At 43.4% G+C, this 16,873-nt stretch overlaps 1 protein-coding gene across 2 annotated transcripts in view; it reads right to left on the bottom strand.

The window, feature by feature from the left end:
* Positions 1–251: 251 nt before the first annotated feature.
* Positions 252–16,873, bottom strand: part of TCIRG1 (T cell immune regulator 1, ATPase H+ transporting V0 subunit a3) — a 53,157-nt gene continuing 36,535 nt past the window's right edge. The window contains exons 14-20 of one of the 2 annotated variants that reach the window (XM_073597083.1): positions 14,601–14,719; positions 12,278–12,491; positions 9,513–9,638; positions 7,696–7,800; positions 5,060–5,177; positions 3,022–3,193; positions 252–459 (exon numbers count right to left, since the gene is read on the bottom strand). In XM_073597083.1, the coding sequence (XP_073453184.1) occupies positions 384–459; positions 3,022–3,193; positions 5,060–5,177; positions 7,696–7,800; positions 9,513–9,638; positions 12,278–12,491; positions 14,601–14,719 (930 nt within the window). In that variant the 3' untranslated portion in view covers positions 252–383. The remainder of the gene's footprint in view (positions 460–3,021; positions 3,194–5,059; positions 5,178–7,695; positions 7,801–9,512; positions 9,639–12,277; positions 12,492–14,600; positions 14,720–16,873) is intronic. The other variant, XM_073597084.1, reaches the window with a different exon arrangement.

The raw sequence follows: 16,873 nt of genomic DNA, 5'->3' as shown, positions 1-16,873 counted from the left end.
TTATAACTGGGCACTGGTGGTGTTTTCCTGAGAACGGAACAACATCTCTTGAGTTGTGTAGTGACGTGTATGCTATGTGATGTAGTGCCTGCAGCCAGCAGATGGAACCTGAACACTTCAGTAGTAGACACAGGCATCAGACACATCCTGGTAGTGTGTCAGAGGGTGAAGACAATGCTTGCAGCTTTACCAAGCAAACTGGCAACAGAATTGCTCTAACTTCCTTCTATAAAGAAACAAAGACAATATGCTTCCAATGCTTAAAATGAATTTATTTTGCAATGCAAAGTACACACTCTTTTGTCCATCAACAGTCATTCCATTGGACCTCTTAGAATTTCTAGTAAAAAAAAAAACAAAAAAAAAACAAAGCCGGTCTAAAATCAATAGAACGTCTCAAAGGAAAAAGGAGTGAACTTGTATCCGCTGCCAGTATAAAATTTGTTCTGAAACTCCACCCTGCATAGGAGAAAAATGACAACAAATGAATGATTGAGATCACAAATAGCTTCCAATAAAAGCAGATTTTTTAAAGATATTATTTATTTATATATATATATATATTTTTTTTTTGAGATTCTGTACTTGCCAAATATGCTGAAGAAATCTCCCTTCACCGAGTCTGGCCGCAGCCATTTTAACTGAGGACAGCTGAAGCTGCTGCCTGTTCACTTCCTGGATTTACACCGACACACATCTCCAGCTCTCATTGGCCCTCTTATGACTCATCTTTATGCCTAATTATATGTTTTAGCTGACCAAATCATTACTTTTATTATGCGATTTATAGTACTAAGTGGCAATTTGTAATTACTGTATGTATATTTACTGAATAATGAATCACATTGGTTATCTATGTCTACTCATGATTACCCTCATGTAACATATTACTGGATTTCCAAAAAATGTAAAATTTATACACCTGCGTGCTTCATTTAAAGTCCCAACCCTCAGTCCTCCCGTTTGTCTCATTTAGATAGGGATGGAGGCAATTGACCTTACCAGGTCACCGTCTCATTTAACGTCCCAACGTTCTCTTTTTTCTTCATTGATTATGGGGTGATAGCAGGGATCTCTACTAGCCTCATGTAATATGTTCCCAATTTTATATCGTCTTCTGCAGCATTTCCCCAGCCCAAAATGTGTCCTGTCCACACACACTGACCCGCATTTCCTCTAATAGGTCTGCAGTCTCTAACAGTCCTCTCAAGCATTCCATATACTGAACATTATATGCGGCCATTTGCTGATGTCAGAGGCCACAGTTGAGGCCCCCTATAACGTATAAGATGAAAACCAATAGAATAAAGGTTTTTACCTTAATGCATTCTCTGCATTAAAGGTGAAAAAAACTTCTGTGCTGCAGCTGCCCCCAGACCCCCCTTTTTCTTACCTGAACCCGTTCGTTCAAATGACGAGCATGAGCCCAGCAACTCCAGCCGATGTCTGTCCTCATCGGATTGATAGCAGCGGGAGCCATTGGCTCCCGCTGCTGTCAATCAAATCCTCCAGTGACATGAGAGCGGGGGGTGCCCCCCCGAGTCTGTGTCAATGGACGCAGCAGCGGGACTCGTGAGCGTGCCCGCACGGGTGCCCCCATGGAAGGCGGCTCTCCCGATGAGGAGGGGGGGCCAGGAGCGCCACTGGGGCATCCCAGAACAGGAGGAACGGGGCTGCTCTGTGCAAAACCCTTGCACAGAGCAGGTAAGTATAACATACCAAGCCAGGCTGCGTGTGTCTATAGGTTAGTGGTCTCCAAACTGTGGCCCTTGGGGCTCTATTTCTCCCACTGATGCAGGACACTATTCCTCCCACTGTCTCCAACAATGGGGCATAATTCCTGTTACTGAAATCAACATCAGGGCAATATTTCTCCCATTGACACCAAGGATAGGGAAATATTCCACCCACTGACACCAAGGATGGGACATCCCTCTAATGCCAAAGATGCATGGTTTACTCCCACTGACTCCAGAATAATTTCTACTCTATTAATCTACTAATTTCTATGGCCACAGTCTGGTCCCCCTCAAGTCTGAAGGGCAGTAAACTGGCTCTTTGTTTAGAAAGTTTGGAGACCCCTGCTATAGACACAGAGGTGAAAGGGGAAAAAAAATGCACATACATACACACACACATACTGTATTGGGATGCCTGCCTTTACACACATGAGCTTTAATGGCATCCCAGTCTTAGTCTGTAGGGTTCAACATTGAGTTGGCCCACCCGTTGCAGCTATAACAACTTCAACTCTTCTGGGAAGGCTGTCCACAAGGTTTAGGAGTGTGTGTATGGGAATGTTTGACCATTCTTCCAGAAGTGCATTTGTGAGGTCAGACACTGACGTCGGACAAGTAGGCCTGGCTCGCAGTCTCCGCTCTAATTCATCCCAAAGGTGTTCTATCAGGTTGAGGTCAGGACTCTTTGCAGGCCAATCAAGTTCATCCATGTGTTTAAGGACCTTGCTTTGTGCACTGGTGTGCAGTCTTGTTGGAACAAGAAGGGGCCATCCCCAAACTGTTCCCACAAAGTTGGGAGCAAAAAATTGTCTAAATGTCTTGATATGCTGACACCTTAAGAGTTTCCTTCTCTGGAACTAACGGGCCAAGCCCAACCCCTGAAAAACAACCCCACACCATAATCCCCCCTCCATCAAATGATTTGGACCAGTGGACAAAGGAAGGTCCATAAAGACATGGATGAGCGAGTTTGGGGTGGAGGAACTTGACTGGCCTGCACAGAGTCCTGACCGTAGCATGACAAGGGAAATCATATTGTTTTCAGTGGCGCCCATTGTAATCAATGCAACTCAGAAAAGTGCGATTTTGGAAAAGGTTCCTGCACTACTGTAGTGTGATTTACAGTGTTACTTGGCCCCCATGGAATATGCAAAGTCACACTGTAAATTGCATCAGTCACATTTCAGTAGTGTGAACTGAGCCTTAAGAGCCATTTTCGAATTCAAGGAAAGACAAGTTTACTCTTTTCTACTAATCAAAGAAAACTCTCATTTGTATTTACCAGTGCAGACGGAGGGCATGTAAAAAGGCTGAGAGACCCTCCATGACGAGCAGAATAGCTACCGTCAGCACCGCGAAAAATGCGAAAACAGGAACAATAGCAATACTCCATTCACGAGTGCTGTGGTTTAAACCATTGTGCATGACCATCTGCCACAAGACTTCAGACAGTTCTGTGGGTATAAGAAAAAAGAAGAATCAGGTGAGTTCAGCTTGGTTTTGTAGCTTAGAGGCCATCAATCATTAGTAGTGCACATGTTACTGATAGGAAAAGTGTACTGCAAATAAATACTTTAACTTGTACATAAGCACAGTTATCTCTGATTCTCTTCAAAAAGGCGCTCAATGCAGAAAAAAAAAAAAAGAAGAAAATTCAACAAAATGTCCAAGAACTACTGCTAAGCTTTAGAGCAGACCTCCAGCTAAAAGTAAATGATATCAATGCTTATGCACAGTCAGCACTTAATGGAACTGAACTGTTAAAGCTGTGCTCAAAAAAGGCAGGCAGGGGGACGAGCAAGAAATAGTCACCAGCATTGCCTGTAGTATCTCTGCAGTAGATCTTTTGCCATTGGCGACTTACCATGCCTTGTCCTGCACTGTTTCTGTATGGGAACGGCCATCTTGGTAGAAGCAGGACTTTGCATATTCATATCATAACCTCCAGCAAGGTGGACAGTCGTGCCATTACCAAATCCACTTTATTCTAGACTAGCAATCTGCAGTGCCTCTGAGATCTCACACTGCAGATATACAGTTACGAGGCTGTAGGCACAGATGTCCATAGGCACAATCACATACAGAAGTACACTACTTTTTTAGGAGAAATGCAAAACAAAGTACTGCGTATGCACAATTATTTCTAATATCACTTAATATTAAAGTGGAACTATACTCACCTTCTCTCCAGAACAGTAGGGACTCAGATTTCCCCACCAGCTGCTCACATCTTGGGCCGATCAGCTTCTGGGTACCGATCTTTAGCCACCAATCTTCGTCCATTTTTCACTGGCCAGGCCAAGACGACATCACTGCTGTGCATGCACAGGAGTTTATTCATCTTGGTAGTCCCGAAGTTGTACACTCAGATGCCCATGCGCACCTCAGTGTACAGGGCATAGTTAAGAGACTTTAATGGAGAAGAGACATTGAGATTTATTTACTAACGCTGGAAAGTGCAAAATCTGGTGTAGCTCTGCATAGAAACCAATCTAGCTTCAGCTTGTTCAATTAAGCTTTAACAAAAAAAAAAAAAAAAAAAAACCTGGAAGCTAATTGATTTCTGTGCAGAGCTGCACCAGATTTTGCACACTCCAGCTTTAGTAAATCAACCCCATTGTTTCTTCAGCATAAAAAACTCTGTCCGTTTGGCTTTTTTTTTCATTCTTGTATTAAAGTTCCACTTTAAATGTGATGTCCAAAGTGACACAATTGATCACTTTGTCACCCATAATTACTCTGAAGTGGCATCCAGTATTTTTCTATTCAGACTACCTCTAGTACTCCTGGCATCACCCAACCAACTCCATCTGCTTTATTACTGACAGTCGATTGGTGGTAGTAAAAGTGTCCATCAATCACACTGAGGCATGGGTAGTCTTTAATCCTCTTTGTGCTACCTGTCCCTAGGGGAGTAGCGTAGTCAGAGTTTCTAGCCTCCACAGGTGCCCCTTCTCCTAGGCTTCATGCTTTTTTCGAAGTCTGCTGGCCAGTTATGGGACACACGGGGTCCTCTTCTTTTCCTGATCTTCTTCAGTGATGGACAGTTCTCGGAGATGCAGAGAGCTGCTTCCTGCATACATTGAATGAAGGGTGCCAGCAGGCGTCATTTAACCCCAAGACAGAGGACATCTTGTAGAGGAATAGAAGAATTGCCTTGACAATTCCTGATTAAAAAGGTGTATTGCAGCCTGGGTGGCTTTTACATTTTTTACTTTGCTTAGAGGTCCAGTATTTTAAAAAATTCCCAGAGTTGTGCTTTAAAAAGGAAACATTATGGGTGTTTAGGGAAAAAAAAATATATATATATATACACTTACGTGCATGAGCCAAACTCAGCGCCCACAGTCGGAGATAGGATGCTGTATTAGAGATGCAGCCCAGACAGTATTCTATGGTATGAATCATTTGGTGCAGGAATACCTCGGAGGCATCAAACTGTAATAGGGAAGAAACAGATCTGTTACTGTAAGCCAAGGTTCCTTAAGACACTCCATATCTTTGGTCCCCATTTCCGAAAATGCATCTACAGCCTCACCTGTTTTCTGTCCTATTTGCCTCTGTCTCGGGCACTTAGTAAAAATCTGTGCAGCTTTTCAGTTTTCTCTCTCTCCCTACTGTGTCTCAGTTATCATTGAAGGGCATAGCAGCAGGCACACTTAACTGGACACCTGACCGTATGACACCCATCCTTCCACCAGACCCGTTGACCACCATAGATATTCCCCTGGGCTATAGAGTTTGCTCCAATGCTGCTGTGTTCTATGGCAATGTTTCTCAACACTAGTCCTCAAGTACCCCCCAACAGGTCATGTTTTCTGGCTCTCCATTATTTTCACTGGTGATTTGATTAGTTTCACTGCCTTAGTAATTACCACAGCTGTTTCATCTGAGGAAAATTATGAAAACACGACCTGTTGGGGATACTTGAGGACTAGGGTTGAGAAACCTTGTTCTATGGGGTGCACACAACTTCAATAGAGCCAGTTTCATCTGGATGCACACTATACGACTTCCTCTGCTATTGATAGCGCACTGAATACTTGTGTACAGTGTGCTGGGCTTTTCTGTTTGTGTACTTTTCATAAACCTCTAGTAAAAGTGGAAGGAAAGTCTAACCTCCAACTATTCTTAAAAATGTTCCCTCTCCCCTACTCCTAGCTATCCTGCCTACCCCGTAAAGAAAAGACCTGTGTACCTACCTATTTTTAATCTACTACGGTCACGTTATCCTGCAGCTCTGGCTCCCCTGTATCAGTGATGGGCTGCTGCAGAGGAGAGGAGAGCACACCAACAATGGCTGGGCCATGAGAGCCTATGGGTAATGTCACAGCTCCCAGAATTCACAGCCATCGTCAAGCACTCCCTTGCACAAGAGCTGTAGGATTACGAGATGAGACCAGAGCGTAAATAAAAATAGTAAGTGCGCAGACCTTTTTATACAGGGTAGTCAGGATAAGTAAGAGGAGCGAGGAGGAAACATTAAGACTGGGTTCACACTGCCGTACGGAGCAGCTCACAGCAGGGGTCCGGTGCACCCCATTCACCATTTCAGGTCCGATTTCAGCCCGATTTTGGACCTGAAATGGACCAGGAGACGCACAGGACTTCTGTGCAATTCGAACCGGAGCCGCTGCAGAGATATGTGAACCGGGCTCCATAGAGAGCCTGTCACAATCACCTGTCATGCAAATTGGATGCGCCGAAACCCAAAAACACATCCCATTAGGATATACGTGAACCGAGCCTTAATGTTGAATTAAGGAGAAAAAGTTGCACAAAGTAGGGGGTATTACTTTAAAACTGGGGTCAGCAAGCTGTCGATCCCGATCAACCACGGAGAGCCAACAGGTGGATGGCGACCACAGCTCTCTGCAGAGCGGAGAGCGGGAGGCTGCTCAGTGATTGGTTGCTAGGCAGTCCTTACAACCAATCACAAGCTTATGAAATGTTAACTCCAGCAGCTTCTGCTCCTGTCTTCCATCCAGCACTATGCTGTCTCCTGATCTCCTCTCTGCAGTACACACGCTGGCAGGTAGGAAGTGCTACCTACATAGCATGTGTGTATGTGGTGGGAGGAGACACCGTTGGAGGGGGGGGGGGGGGGGCAGAGGACACTACAGTGAGGGGGTGGGAGGAGGGCATGCTTTCAGTGGGTAGAGGACACTAGGGGGGGGGGGGGGGGGGAGAGGACACTGCTATTGGGGGGTACAGGACACTACAATGGAGGGGGGTGGTGGTGTGATGTGAAGGGGGGAAAAGGACAACTGCTTTGGGGGGGGGGGTGTGAATGGGGGCAGAGGATGCTGTTTCGGGGGAGGGGGGGCACTACTGTGGGGGGAGGGAGGCAGAGGACACTGCTATGGGGGGCATAGGACACTAGGGGGCTGATGTGATTGGGGGAAGAGGACATACATTTATAGTGAGGGGGTGGGAGAAGGGATTGCTTTTTAGGGGGCATGTGATGTGAAGGGGGAAAAGGACACTGCATTGGGAGTACAGGACACTACTTGGGGGGGGGGGGCACTGCTATTGGGAGGAGTACAGGACACTAGAGTGGGGAGTGGGGGGGTTGTGTGATATGAAGGAGGCAGAGGACACTGCACTCGGAGTATAGGACACAATGGGGGGGGGGGGGTTGGGGTGATGTAAAGGGGGCAGAGGACACTGCGTTGGGGGGGTATGATTGGTACAGAACATTACGTTTTTTTAAAGGGAACAGGGTTTTTTTTTGTTTTGTTTTTTAAGGGTGCCGTCTAGTACAACCTCCCCCCAGGGGATCTTTGCTTTCCTCCATGTTGTCCAGGTAGATCTCAACCTCTGAAAGTTTGCCTACCCCTACTGTAACACAGTAGATTGCTGCAGACTTTAGTTCTAATTTAAATACTTTCCAAATCCTCCTGCCACTTTATTACCCATTGTGACAACACTTTTGAATGCCATTAGCAATACTTACCTCTTCATCATCATGTTTGCCTTTTCCCCCATGTTCTGAGGGCTCAACAGAGTGGTTTTCTTCATCCGCCAGTAAACCACTCCTGTCACCATTATTTATTACGCCCTGAAAAATAAAAGTAAAATAACCCTTTTATAACCAAAGGATGCAAACGCCTATATAAATTTAGCAGCACTGGCATGCTTCAGTTATCCACATTCATAAGACAATATACACCATAATCAATAGCCACCAAATTTCTATGAATTTGAGTAAAGAGAACCGGTTGCCTGGCTATTCACTTCAACAACAATCATCCCATAAGATTAGATGTGCATAAAACCTATTTTATGAATGTTATTTGCCTGAACACATCACAATTCCCTCAAACAACAATCAGCTGCACTGCTTGTATAAAAAAAAAAAATATATATCATTTGGTACAGCATTATGAAAAAGAGATCAACCCCAATGCCCCTAAAACAATTGTGGGGGTTTTATATTTAGTTTGTCCCTGGCCAGCATGCAAGGTGGTTCTAGTCGGGGATAAATTTGAATGTATTTTACCTGTACAAGGCTCCCTTGTGTAGACATCTAAAAGTCCTGAGGCATCTTAGATATATCAACAGCCCCAGCAGACTCAAAGCGGTCATTCAAATCACACTCATACTATGGCAGGGAACCACGGCAGAGCACGTCACTCACAGTACCATAAACGTGATCGGGTAGGTCACGTTTACCAGATAGCTGGGAGTCAAGTGAAGAAAACAGTAGCAAAACAGTGGTGAGCTTGTTTTACCACTTGAGTTCCAGGATGTTTTTTACCACCATTTGATGAGAAGTGGTTGAAGTGCTACTAAAAAAGCAAGCAAGAAAGCAGCCTCAGAACTAATGATGGCCACCATTACAAACATACACCAATCAGCCATAACTTTGTGACCTCTGACAGGTTAAATGAACAACATTGATCATCATTACAAAAAGTTGATGTGTTGAAAGCAGAAAGAAAATGGGCTTCGCAGTTTGTTGTGTAGCCGCAGACCGGTCAGGGTATGCTGACCCATATCCACAGCCAAAAGCACCTACAATGGACACGTGAGAATCAGAACTGGACCACTGAGCAATGCAAGAAGGTGGCCTAGTCTGAATCACATAACTTTTAGATCTTGTGAAGAGATGGCACCAGGATGCAGTATGGGAAGAAGGAAAGCCGGTGGAGGCAGTGTGATGCTTTGGGCAATGCTCTGCTGGGAAACCTTGAGTCCTGCCATTCATGTGGATTTTACTTTAACATGTACCACCTACCTAAAAATTGTTGCTGACCAAGTACACCCCTTCATGGAAACAGTATATTTCTGATAGCAGAGGCCTCTTTCAGCAGGATGATGCACCCTCCCACACTGCAAAAATGGTTCAAGAATGGTTTGAGGAACAGGTGTTTTCTTGGCCTCCCAATTCTTCATATCTCAATCTAATCTAGCATTTGTGGGATGTGCTGGAAAAACAAGTCCAATCCATAAAAAGGACCCACCTCCCAACTTACAGAACTTAAAGAATCTGCTACTAACAGCTTGGTGCCAGATCCCACAGCATACCTTCAGAGGTCCAATGAAGTCCATGTCCCGATGCATTAGGGCTGTTTTGACAGCAAAAGCGGGACCCACTCAAAATTAGATGGGTGTAAAAAGTTATGGCTGATCGGTGTGCACCAAGGAATAAAGTAAAGCAACTTGGGTGAAGTCGGGGGAACAAAGCTGCTGGACCGCTTGTTCTTCAGAGGGATCCAGGGCTGCACCTTTTGAGAGGAAAGAATTTCTACTCAAAGATTAGTGTTTTACCTGTGCAATATTTTCCCTTGCTCTTTTTTTCTTACGGTGCTGGATGTACTGGTAAATGGGATCCCCAAAGAGCAGAATCGGTACACACGCCACAGCAACAATCACTAGAGTCATTTGTACAACGTCCTACAGGAGAACACAAGAATTATATGGAAATCTTGTAAGTTTCACTGCACTAGCCTTCTGTGTGATGCAATGGCAACATTATGGAATTTTCAAAGTGCATCTCTTATTCCCCATTATATAATGCAATGAAAGAAAAGACTAGCAAAAGCAGAAATTCTACTTGTAAAGGGATGTCTAAACTGTGCCACAGTTTCTACATATTCATTTAAATGGGGGGGCTGTCCAAATGATAATTAGATCATTCAAGGGTATTCATTCATAATAAAGGGTACTACGTTTTAAGGGACAGCGCTATTAATGGAGGACATTTTCACAACCTCTCCTGAACGATTTAACTTGACCCACGTTTAAAATGTCCGTTTTGCTGCGTTTACATGCTGTGTTTAGAAGCTTTTTTTTAAAAAAAAAAAAAAATTAACTTCCTCATTAAGACTGATTCATGCTATGAGAGCCTCTTCTCTTTCCTCTTCCAGCCAATACATTACCACATAATTTATTGTTTCCTTTATTACAGGAGTAGACAACTTTAAAGGTGGTGAAGATCTACCTGATCAACATGGGAGAAGTCAAAGATCACCGTGCACCGTGTTGTCTCCTCACATCCGATTTAAACCTTTAATTGCCGTACTACTGTGTCGCAATTGCGTGCATTGCACGGCATTCATGGGTTTAAATCAGGTGGTGAAGAAGCAACATATCGCCTCCTCGCCACCTGTCAACACACACACACAATTGGATCACTTTTAAGAGGAGCAGCAGTGCCTGCTGCACTTGTGAATGAGCCCTTAGTAGCATTCGGCAGCGGCACCCTTAGGCTTGTTCACACTAAAGTAGGGGGGTGGTAAAACAGCAGGATATAATAGAAGTCTATGGCTAAGCGCAGGAAAGCTGCAGGTACATTGCACCCGCTTTGTGGTTAAACCACAGTGCATCAGTGTGAAAGCAGCCCTGTACTATAATGCCCAGTGTATTGCTTCACACTGACATGAAGATATCTTCTTTCCTACTGTTGGCACCATTTTGGAGACCACTAGCCGGGATAAGAGGTGGAGTGCAGTTGGTATCACTCCGCATGGGACAGGAGCCAGCACTACAGAGGAAGCATCGTCTTATGTGGCTCTTGCTCCCTACTACAGCTCAAACTTTACAAGTAATGTCTCTACATTGTTTGATAACCCGGATTGGCAGCCTAGACCGAGATCTAGCAGTCACATTTCCGTGATCTACAGGTTGCTGAGCCCCACTTTATTTTTTTCCTGAATTTAGCTTTTAATGTGTCAGAAAACCTATATGTGTACATGTCCAGCAAACTGAAGCGATTACATTTCTTCTTTTTAATATTATCTTTTTATCTTTCAGATGGAAAGATCTAACAGCTTGTATGTTTTCCTTCATTTTAAATTAGAAGTTAGAGGATATCATATCTAGGTTTAATATATATATATATATATATATATATATATATATATATATATATATATATATATATATAGCGTGCAGGCAGCCCATAGAAGCAAATGCAGATGCTGCCCTGATCGATGGATTGCCGACCTCAGCCGTACACTTTAATGACAAGATTGCAGAAGGGTGCAGCTTTTTGTGGCTGCTTCCACAGCCAGAAATGACCTGTGGTGATCGCTGGCTGTCCAAACAGCAACGAATAGCTGTGGCTGCCAGCAACCTATCATTACAGTGTAGAGACTCAAAAGGCCGCAGCTACCCGCTCACAGGTGTCAAAAACAGCAGCAGGAATAAGGAAATTCCTGCCACTGCTATTTGCACCGGGCCAAAGCGCCCATGTGAATGTAGCTTAAAACTCATGTACAGTAATTCTTTATACTACTTATTTGTGTTTTGAAATCAATGAGAATTTCACATCAACTGCTGTTTTCAAATTCCACATACCCATCTAAAACTGGCCATACATTGATCCTAATTCGGCCGATTCAGCAGGTACCAGCCATGCCCTTTCAAGCTGGACATTTTTTCTTGGTCAGCAATTGAAGCCAATCAGCTGCAACCGCTGATCAGTGTATTCTGACAGAAAAGGGAGCCGCTAATGTCCTGGTGGTGGGGATTTCTCCATCCACCTAATTTTTTTTCATTCAACACACTGGCTAAATGAAAAAAACATTAACAAAAACAAAAAGGAATAGTGTATGTCTAGTTGTATATTTAAAAAAAAAAAAGAGTTTCCAGCAATATACGGACTACATCTGAGCTTAACACTTGGTACGATACCCCCGATACTTATTCTGCCAATGTTATCAATCCCTAGATAGATGTACACATTCTACTATTACACTGCATAAATCTCTGCAAAGTCCAAGTCATTTATTACCACAGCCAAAACTTGTAAGATCTCATAAGGTCTCATATCAGAGCTTGCAATCATGCATGCGTCTGATTACCTATGTGCCACGCTGCGTAAGCAGGTGGGACTCCATGGTGGAAACAGCATCTTTAGTTATGAATTATTGTTATACTTTCTATTATCATCTGTATCTGTCATTACTCTTATTAAATGTTATATATAAAAGTATTTGTGTCATCTCTTTGCACATATCGAATACAACAGCACATGGCCGTGACAAAACAATACTGATGGAGAATTTGTACAAATGGCGGATAAAGCTCACCTGCCCTTTAAAGAGGTCTATGTTGCCCTTATTCTTGGTGAAAAGGAACATGTCAATGAAATGAATGAGCAGGCTTGGAGCAGACTGAGCTCGACTGGCATCAAATGCAAACCACTTGTAGAAAATCATGAACACCAGATATCCAAAGAGGCACAGCAGGAAGAGCAGCTCTGGGATAGATACCAGGAGGATGCGGTACTTCTGCTTGAAGTGACTGCAAGAGAAGACACCAATATAACAATATACATGACCATTTGATTTGATTTTCTACCTTGTGAGTATAACACGGTCGTGTGTTTTCAATAAATGGTTTTGGTGGTAATGCACTAGGCTTTGAATCCTTTTGTGTATGTTTTTGCATTGGTCATATGCTAACAAGTAGCATTCTGATGGCTACTTTCATTCCCCCTGATCCATATGGTCATTGGACTACCTCAAACAGCTATTGGCTCTCTCTGCCATCATTTTTTGTTCTTCTTCACAAATGTTAAAAGATAGAACATCTAACTGGAGCCCCTTTAGATGTCCCTGCTGGCCATTAGGTGGTGCAGACTTTAGCTGTGCAATCTGTTAAACACAGTGGTGGCCGCTACATTGTGAGCGTCACCCCCCCGGATCCATGCGCAAGGCCCCTAATCTCCATGCAGGGCACCGGACGCATGGATTCCAATGGTTTTTTTTTTTTTTTTTTTTTTTTAGAAACACGTGATTAGAGCCAGAGGCTCCAATTGGCTTAAAAAAAGGGTGGGCTTGGAGTGCAGAACACTACATCTGAGCCCACCCAGTTGTGTGACTATAGCACATTTATATTCGCTATGGTCTTTCTGATTCTCCTCCCGGCCATTTAGGAAAGTGGCTCCTGAGGCCCAATTGGCAGGGAGTCTTAGGACGGGTTTTAGGACCCGCCTCCTGTTCGGTCTAGAGGAGAACCAACGCCCCAGCAGCATTCTTCTTCCTACCCGGGATGCAGCAGAGCATCACCACCTTGTCTTTCTCCCCGCAGTAAGGTATGGCCATCAATAGCGTGTGGGGTGGGGTGGGGGGGGGGTGTTGTACACACAAAGGGACTTTCCCCGTTCTTTCCACGCAACTCTCAAGAAGCAGTAGGCTTTTAAAAAAAAGATCAGAGGCAGGCTGCTGTGATGTTTACAGAAGGCCTGTTACATAATAGGTGAGGTTGAACAAAGACACAAGTCCATCAAGTCCAACCTATGTGTGTGATTATATGTCAGTATTTCATTGTATATCCCTGTATGTTGTGGTTGTTCAGGTGCTTATCTAATAGTTGTTTGAAACTATCGATCCTGCCCACTGAGACCACCGCCTGTGGAAGGGAATTCCACATCCGCTCTTACAGTAAAGAACCCTCTATGTAGTTGACTCCTCCCACCAAACTTCAACAAATACCAACAAAAAAACCCAGTGATGACACCAATGGGTCTCAAAAGAGATCCTATATTTCTTAAAAATACTGATTTGAAAAATGAATTGCATATTGATCAGAGAGTGAGGAGAAACAAGGGAAGTTGTTATATGCATACATTACATGTTAGATTTTACTGCAGCCAAGAAAAATCAGGTGCCTTTCCCTGTCAGGCAAGGCTATGCTGTGTAAATCTCAGCATGTGGTTATACCAGGATCATGGCTGCAGCTATAGCCATGATCTTGGTACCATTTTTCACAGCCAGCAATTAGCTGTTTAATAAAAGTGATCCAGGTGGATCTACAGCCACCCAATCACTTTTTTAGTGCTGGGAATGGCCATCCTTCCCTCCTGCCACCAGCTGTGGTAGTTCCCAGGCCCCCCCTGTTCTTCCAGGAAAACCCAGGTAAATGGCCGGTAAAACTTCACACAAAGGCTTTACAAACACATCTGTTCCTCCATCTCCTTTGCCACCAATAAAGCCGAAAGAGACGATCATTTCATTACTTCCAGCTTCAGAGCTGTCATTCGATCTGTTGTTGCAGTCGCTTTGGAGGGTAAGGGAGACATCGGGGGTCTAATAGATCCCCGATGTCTCCATAAAGAGGACCTGTCACCTGGCTCAAGTTTTTACACCGGGGATTGTTAGCCTCTTGTAATAGCAATACAGTTAAATATATATTTTTTTTTTTTTTAAAGTGAAAAATAAAATACAATGTGAACAAAAAAATAAAAAAAAACCCCACCCTAAAAGCACCCCTGGCTCCCCCGACCCTTCTCCCTGTGCATACTTGCAATTTAGAAAAAAGATAGCCCTGGACAGCAGGTGGTTAATCTGTGTACTTTGCTGTTTGCATGAAGTTCAGGTAGACAACGCTGAATGTTGTAGTGGTACTTACACAAAGTTAAAGATGCCTAGAAACACTCCAAAGGACATATGAATGACTCCTATAATAACAGACATTTTCATTTTGAAGGAATTCAGGAATGTGAGGCGATTGGAGGATAAGCTCCATATCTGGAATGAAAAAAAAAAAAAGAAAAATAAATTAAAAATTGCATGCAGGACTAGGTCACCTATATTGTAGATTACAGCCAAGTGAATACAAAACTTGCACTTTAAAGCAGAGCTCCACCCAAAAAGGGAAAGCTCCACTTGTTTGCCTCCTCCCACCTCCACTGCCAAATTAGTGGTTGTGAGCAGGTACCATGCATGCAAAGCTTCACTGCCGGTCCCCCTTAAAAAGGAATAGCGGCACCACCCCAGAGCCGATTGAAAAATCCACTTGGGTGCCAACATCGCAGGATCTCTGGACAGGTAAGTGTCCTAATATTAAAAGTCAGCAGCTACAGATTTTGTAGCTGCTGAATTTACATTTTTTCGAGGGGGGGAGGGGGGTATCTGGAGCTACGCTTTAAGATAAGGTCAGTTACCCCTAGAGAGCATTTTGTTTTCAGAATCAGAGCTGACCCATAGACAATATACAATACAATTCAAAACTAGACAGGGAAACAGGGTTATTGAAAACCAAAGGGCTGGTCCACATCACATGCAGTCCAGTGCGTTTTTTAATCTGCATCAAAAATGCATGCAGTGTTTTCCATGTATTCCAATGGCTCCAGTGTAGTGTGTTCCAGTGCAAATCAACAAAAAGTAGAAAAATATATGGAACACAGCAAAATGCATGCGAAAAGCATTGGAATGCTTGTAAACCCACAAGGAACGCGGATGTCCTGAATTGAGATGAAGTCAAATAAATAAAATAAAAAATAAATAAAAAAAAGGGAGGGGAAAAAAAAAAAGCATCAAACGCATCAAAGGCAGGTTTGTAGGGACGGTTTGTAGGACCTGTAAGTAAAAGTTAAACAGTACCAGAGAAAGACTGTCCCCCCTTTCCTGCCAGGCTGTGCCAGAGCTGTGTAAATCACAGGATTGAATGAACAGAAATACAAATACTTTGGCAGGTAAAACAACTCATATATATATATATATATATATAGTTAACCTGTGCATTTAGCCATTTGCCTAGAGTTCAGCTTAAAGTGGATGTAAACCCTCACATATACCCAGTGAAGTGAATAGCCTCAGATGATAAGCAGAGATTAAACAAATCCTCCTACATAAGTTTTACTTGTTTATCTGCTGTCTTCTCTTCCTTGTACCCCTTCAAAAGGGCAGGTGTGTGAAAAATCTTTCTTCATCTGTCAGGAGCACAGATAAAGGGGTCAGAGAGACTGCAGTTACAGTGTGTGAGAGCTGATTGGAGGAAAAGAACACAACCCCTTCACACAGCAGAAGAACTGTGTTCTGAATAGACAAGCTCTGTTCTGAGCTCCTTTCCCTACACAAAATGTCTCACGAAAACTTCTCAGAAGTGACTCATGATAATGGAGGAACAAAGCACCTGAGAAAAACCACACTTAGAGCTCTGGAGAGAGATAAGTAAACACTATATATGTGCTTTGCTTAGATTCCATTACTGAGGTTTACAACCACAAAAATACCAAGTGTATATGTCTGAGATCACTAGTAAAAAGTAACAGTTTTTATTGGACTCTCAAAACAGAAAAGCAAAAACAGCTTTCTTTAGTAAAAATAAAGTAAATAGTCCATAAACCTGGTATAATCAAACAATATAATGGCTCGCCGAAAATATACTAGTCCCACACTTGAGTTTAGGGTTCCCATCTGCTTCGGGGGTACTGCAAATGCTGCAGGAGCTCACAAAAAACACATCTCAGTCTCCAGACAGTCCACACTTTCTCACAGCTGTGAACCTCTCCACAGACTGGTGCTGACTCCTTCTTGCCCCGTTTTCAAGCTTACCTTGCTGACGGGTCAACCCTTTCGGGACCAAAGTCCCTGTAAATTAGTATTTGGAGGCGCTTTCCTACCCAAATTCCTCTAATCTAAGTGAACTACACCGGAATCCCTCACCCTGTATGGGTGAGGACCTCTGAGTACTAAAAAATGTCTCTTGAACAATCCTCTCTTAAAAAAGGACCACAACCTAGATAGTTAGGGAAAAATATCCTCCTGCCCCGGACCCATCACTGACGTTCTGTACAATAGCCATGTCCAAATCGCACAATATATTAGAGATAGATAGATAGATAGATAGATAGATAGATAGATAGATAGATAGATAGATAGATAGATAGATAGATAGAT

Source organism: Aquarana catesbeiana, linkage group LG08 (genome assembly GCF_042186555.1).
Source record: "Aquarana catesbeiana isolate 2022-GZ linkage group LG08, ASM4218655v1, whole genome shotgun sequence".
Taxonomy (NCBI): Eukaryota; Metazoa; Chordata; class Amphibia; order Anura; family Ranidae; genus Aquarana; species Aquarana catesbeiana.
Note: the sequence above shows the minus strand (reverse complement) of the source record. Positions and strands in the feature narration are given on the sequence as shown.